Consider the following 6,226-nt stretch of genomic DNA (forward strand, 5'->3'; position numbering starts at 1 on the left):
GAACAGTGGAGTATATCTTAGATTAATTATTTATCAAATGTGATTAGTTCCTTGTAGACTAATTATTGTTGCCGGGACTCAATTCAAGAATTGAGTTATCTTGAAGGTCTAGAATAATCTTTGAACTTCTTGATCCTTTCTTGATTTCATACTATTTTTTATTTTTCCGTTTATTTTAGTTTCTTTATATTTCTTTTTTGCTTGCACACGTTTCTTAATTTTTTCGGCAATCTTGAGTTTTCTTTATCAAATACTTGGATATCCTTAATGTGATTCTTATCACTATAACGTTTTACTTTTGAAATAGAGGGGATATATCCGAAATCAAGTCGGGATATTTAGCTTAATTAACACAAAACTAAAAATAAAAACTATGTAGGAAATTATTGTATTATGATTAAAACAAAAGTTAAAGGATAATATGAACTTCTCTTATAGAAAAACAATGAAAGAATACAAGGTATGTTATGTTGTTGAAAGAAATCTAAAGAAGTGAGTGGTTTCCGTTTGGTGGAATTGAGGTATGTTGATAGGACAAGGGATCACCAAAAGGGTTTGCGGAAGCCATATATGGAATTTGTTGAGCTTGATACTGACTATGTGATACCATCATCATATTTTGCTGTGGGAATTGGTGTTGTTGTTGTTGCATGAGTAGTTGTTGTTGTTGTTGCTGAGACATTATTGCCATTTGTACATTTGTTGGAGGTGCTATGCTGTTTGACATGGCAAAGGGATCGTGTTGATTGAATGGATTTTGGCCAGGGATTTCATACCCGTATCCTCCTGCACTATAGCCAGCATTTTGCAGTTGTATTTGCCTCCTAGTTGCATCATCTTCATACAAGCTGTCAAGTAATAACTTGTCGAATCCCCCAGCCTGATTCATACAAGACCATAATGTGAAATAAGAAGTTGGAAAACCAAATATATATGATCAATAATTGATCTTCTAATCATGCATTTACGGACCAACTTTTTATCTGATGCGACTTGACTGATGTTGTGGCTCGATGCAGTAACAAGAGCCAGTTCCCATCCTGATGTGCTACCAATTTCACTCAACTGATAACTTGCTGATGGATTTTCTTTGCCTATATATACAGCATTTTTAATACATCAATTTTTTAATAACTAAGGAAAAAATAATCAGCAGATCAAAAAGTTACCAGGTTGAATAATCGCAAGAGCAAATGCATTGTTTTCCTCTAATTCTGCAATTTTTGGATCCACTTGATTCAAACCCTACATGAAATTCATGCATCGATGAGAGTCATATTTCAACGTAAAACCTCAAATAAAGCGAGTGAGCTTACCAACAAATCAACAGGCTCTTCAGTTGATATCATTGGTGGAGTTTCTTCTAATTTTTCAGGCTGAGGTTCCTCTTGCGCTTCAACCTCTTCTTCTTTATCATTTTCAACTTGCTCTTCCCTTTCTTCAAGGATAGGTTCTACAGGCTTTTTAAGTTCTTTCTTTGTTTCTCTATACTCCTATTAGATAACAATGACAAAAAATTTCAATCTATTATATAGCTACAACCTATAATTTTTATATTTACTTTTTCCACCCTTAAAATGGAATATATTACAAGTAGATATTCACTTGAACTGAGGTTCAAGAATCAATATTCAATTATGAATAGAGAAAACATTGGCAAGTTATACTAGTCTAAGCTTTTAACATGGATATCTTAATGATGATTGTTTATGTGATTAAAAAGGAAAAACAGTGCATGTGGTCCTACAAATAGCTCAAAAAGTGTAGATCTAGTTCTCACCAGCCTCCTACTTGACATGGAACCGGTCTGAGGTGCTTCCCTTATATATTCCTCCATAGTTGCTAGGAAGGAAGCAGGAGGCTGTAAAATTACAATTTTCTTTTTCATAAAAGATATTGGTGCAACAATTTCAAGAAAAACCTAACTGCCTTTCTAAGTTTCAAACAAAATGAAGAGACCTGTTTCAAAACAGGAAACTGAAATGTCCGAGCAAGATCCAACCCTCTGCAGAAGTCATAAAAATAAGCTAGACTTTCAGCCTACATTAAGGAAGGAAAGTAACTTTAAATTAGCCATAACATACATTCATTCATATACGATATAATTTTAGTGATCATCAAAAAAAATGAAATTATACACCTGTTTCCCAGCTCTTTTATATATGTTGAGAGCTTTTATAGCATCATGCTTGGGCATTTCAAAGAACTGCATGCATAAAAGTGACCAAATTACAGTTCAAATAACATAGCAAGTTAACTGACTGGCAGAAATTTAAAGAGGCAAAAAAGATGTTACAAAATCAACAAGGTTTATAATCCCGTCATTGATTGCACAATAGATCTTGAAGCTCTCCTTCAAAACCTGCAGCAATTATAACTGGGGTAGTTATATTGAAATTTGCTAACAATCTATGATTTAGTGGTAACTTAAATATTCTGTATATAGTCAGAGTCCATGTAGTGTCAGTCATATAAAGGATGAATTAGCTACTACCTGTAGCAACTTCTAATGGGATAATTAAGACTAATCTATTGGAGAGCCTTTATAATTCAACTTTATGGAATAATCATTCTTCGATAAAATATATTTGGTGTAAGAAAATCATTTTTCATCCAATTAATTTAGCTGAAGTGTAAATATTTCCCATCTTGTGCAATCTCCTTTGGTTCATCTATTTTGTATACTATTTTTCTATTCATGATCGACACATTGCTACTAGTCCAAAGAACTTGTGAGTTAATGCTGCTCACCAAGCAGCCTAAACCAATTTTTATATACATCAGAATCCAAATCCTTTATGAAGTTTATGAAAAATCTGTGAACATCAAAGTATGATTGGCTGTTCAAAGAACATGTTATGAGCTGCAGTCAGAGGTGTAAAGGACTCAAAATTCACCTAAGGGATGCCATTAGCATTTTCCACAGGTCCTAAAATCAAATATTAGAGATAATAGTGAGGGGGCAACAACCGTGAAGCAAGAGACCTACCATGATGCAGAGAGTCTTGACTACGCTTTAGTTTTTGGTTACATAGTTTTTTTGTTTAGAAGATTTTGGTCTCTAAATGAGTAGGCCAAATATGTTTGTGTGTCATGACTACTCTTTATTTTAGTTAGATTGCACTAAAGAATCTGTTCTGGTTAAAAAATTTCTATCCCTAAATGTGTAAGCCAAAACATGTATAAACTTTCTTCACATACATCTACAAACTAAGAATCCGTAACGCAAAATGTGCTACATAATTTAGGTCTCAGTGGGTAAAAATAGAAACTGTAATACCAAAGCTAAGGCATATTGAATAAGAAAGTTGTAGCAAGCTCCTCCTTCAGGCTGCAAAACCCACAAGAGATTAGAAACAATGTCGGATATCAAAATGTCACATGGCACTATAGCTCCCAGAGAAAATTCACCTGGCAACCAATCAAACGATACAGAAGTTGTTGTAATGCAGGGAGCTGATTTAATAGTTCTTCACCATTTAAGAGCCTTGTTCTGCTATGCACCTGATACAAACTCAAATTACAATTATTTTACTCAGGAATCTGGCATGAAACCAACAAATGTTGAAGGAAAGGAGACCTTGTTAATTCCAGGTGAAGTTTTAGTCAATCTCTCCCCCTCAATATCATATTTCAAACTCCTAAAGCACTCAAGTCTTTCCTCCAGAAAGAGTCCATAAGTCCGCACCCAGGCAGAGCAATCCCAAGCTGTCATAAACAACAATGTGAAAGAAAGTAATATGTGAATGCCTGAGACACACCTACAGATCAGTATGAACATGGAAACCACAAAAAAAAACACAGGAAAAATTTAGGACATTAAGCTCACCGAGTGGACTGGATTCATCCTTAAAGTTTGATATTTGAAAAATATGTCCTCTGTGAGAGAAGTGCAATAACTCTTCTTTAAATGTAGGATCACCTTCTCTCAAAACTCTGTGAATAACTATCAGCGACTTTAGTGCAACCTGAAACATTTGGTCAAGAATAATTCCCAATATCCATGTGAAGTAGAATCCTCCTTTTCTTAAGGATTCTTGCACCAAATAATATACACATACTCTTTACCATACAAATTAACTGTTCAACAATTGTAACTTCCAGCAATCAGAATAGACTACAAGTAAAGCTACGAAATCATTAAATTAGTTGAGATGACTTACAATCCAGTTGCGTGTCTTTGCCAACCGTCTAGAGAGAGCATGAATACAGTAGGCAACATCTGCTCGTGGACGTGAAACCGATGTTGCAGCAAATATCACTAAGGAAAACAATCTCAATGAACATTCAGATTATGATTAATATTTCAGTCCATTACAAAGCAATTGAAGCCACATTCAAATAATTGCAACAAATGTCACTGAAGGTCCTGTATGTCTGAATTATGAAATAAACAATTACACCATCCTATAACCATAAAAATTACCAGAAAAAAAGACTATAAAATGTGAGAATATAAATTAGGTAAAATGTGAATTGATAATTCGGGTAAAGAGGGAGAAGATATATATATATATATATATATATATATATATGTTAAGGGATTAAATAGATAATGGGACAAAACCTCAATAAATGTGTGTAGTTCTTAAACAATCATCAAAAGAAGAAAAAATCTACAAACTCACTTGCAACATGCCTTTCTTTTGGAGGTCTTTCAACGTGGTTTGTTGCCTTAACAATCGCGATATCCAAATCCTCAATAAAAAACAAAAAGATAATATAATCCATCAAGAAATGTGCATATCTAATTATCAATCTAGGAAAGATTATTTCATTCGCAGACCTTAAATTCACTATTGACCTTGGCTAGGCCAACTTTGGTTGAATCTTTAAGTGCCCCATAAGCTTTTCTAAAGCTCTCCATTCAAAATCTAAACCCCCACAAATGATTTGCTGTTTTTGAAAAAAATCAAAAATCTCTTCTTGGATCAAATGTTATAGAGAGAAGAAGGTTGATAAATTCTTCTCTGGAAATCATAAGCCTTTGTGCTTTCATTTAAAAATACCCAATCATAAGCTCTATTTTTTTCCTATAACAAAATAGCCAACCACCTCGCCCCCTCTCTCTCACTATCTTTCCGTTGATTTTTTATTTTCATTTATTAAAAAAAAAAAAGAAGATGATTCTAGTATATACATTTAATTTATACTACTTTTAAAATGAAAGCAGCATAAAAGGAACAGTTGTGTTGTGACAAAAGTATATATGGTCGTTTGGCAGTTGTGTGACATTAGACTTGGTAAATACTCGCCTTTGATTTATAGTGTTATGCTTATTTCTCTTATTTTAAGTTTTTTCATAATATTTTTTTAATTTATTGATTATTAATATAAACTATTATGATTTGACTAATTTTTTCTTGTTGTAAAATTAAGCTTAAAGCAATATAATTATAAAGAGTATAAGATAAGATTAAGGAGATGAAGGAGAGAATTTTTGTTCTATTCAAGTGTCACTTACAATGGTGAATGATCTCTCTATTTATAGATTGAGAATTCACTTCAAAGGTCACCATGTGAATGCCAAATTAGTAGATACATTGTTATCCCAAAAAGGTCCATATCATGTAGGGAATACACATACATGAATGTAATAGTTCATGAATAAACTAAATGGACAATCCACTTAGTTCAATGAATTTACAACACTCCTTATTGGATGTCCATAGATAATATGCCTAGTTAAACCTTACTAGAAAAAATCCAATGGAAAAAAACATAGTGAAGCAAAAAGAGTACACGCATCTCAAAATATGCTTTAAGTATTTCCTCATTAAAAACCTTACTAGAAAAACCCAATTCGGACAAAATCGTGGTTAAGAAAAAGAGTACAACGCATATTTTACTCCCCCTGATAAAAGATTCACTTGATATTTCGGAGACTAATCTTATATCTCAACTTCTCAAATGTTGATGTTGACAATGACTTAGTGAATAAATCAACAAGATTATCACTTGAACGGATCTGTTGAACTTTTATCTTACCATTTTGTTGAAGATCATATGTGAAAAAGAATACTTTGGTGAAATATGCTTTGTCTGGTCTCCTTTGATATATCCTCCCTTCAATTGAGTTATACATGGAGCATTATTTTAGTACATTGTGGTCGGTATATTCTTTTTCAAAGGAAAGACACACATTTTCTGAATATGGTGGGTCATTGATCTCAATCAAATGCACTCCCGACCTGCTTCATGGATGGTTATTTGTTCTGCATGATTT

The 6,226-nt window shown here is 33.1% G+C and overlaps 1 protein-coding gene across 2 annotated transcripts; it reads right to left on the reverse strand.

Moving 5' to 3' along the window:
- Positions 1-409: 409 nt before the first annotated feature.
- LOC129874136 (putative clathrin assembly protein At5g57200) lies at positions 410-5,079 on the reverse strand. Of its 2 annotated transcripts, none has more exons than XM_055949372.1 (15): positions 4,787-5,075; positions 4,629-4,698; positions 4,164-4,261; positions 3,830-3,968; positions 3,581-3,708; positions 3,412-3,504; positions 3,281-3,331; positions 2,297-2,362; positions 2,141-2,206; positions 1,960-2,040; positions 1,781-1,861; positions 1,317-1,493; positions 1,170-1,245; positions 973-1,094; positions 410-880 (listed from the first exon to the last, which is right to left on the reverse strand). In XM_055949372.1, exons 1-15 carry the CDS (start codon positions 4,865-4,867, stop codon positions 485-487), a joined length of 1,725 nt encoding a protein of 574 aa, XP_055805347.1. In that variant the 5' UTR covers positions 4,868-5,075; the 3' UTR covers positions 410-484. The 2 variants fall into 2 exon arrangements, with proteins under 2 accessions (XP_055805347.1, XP_055805348.1); XM_055949373.1 differs by having other exon boundaries at positions 581-880; positions 977-1,094; positions 4,787-5,079.
- Between the last annotated feature and the right edge of the window lie 1,147 nt (positions 5,080-6,226).

Source organism: Solanum dulcamara, chromosome 11 (assembly GCF_947179165.1).
Source record: "Solanum dulcamara chromosome 11, daSolDulc1.2, whole genome shotgun sequence".
Classification (NCBI taxonomy): Eukaryota; Viridiplantae; Streptophyta; class Magnoliopsida; order Solanales; family Solanaceae; genus Solanum; species Solanum dulcamara.

Coding starts and splice junctions, on each gene's coding strand:
- LOC129874136 (XM_055949372.1), bottom strand. CDS start 4,867: ATGGAGAGCTTTAGAAAAGCTTATGGGGCACTTAAAGATTCAACCAAA. Junction 3,332..3,411: donor ATCGTTTGATTGGTTGCCAG/GTGAATTTTCTC, acceptor TGGGTTTTGCAG/CCTGAAGGAGGAGCTTGCTA. Junction 881..972: donor TCGCATCAGATAAAAAGTTG/GTCCGTAAATGC, acceptor TGTATGAATCAG/GCTGGGGGATTCGACAAGTT.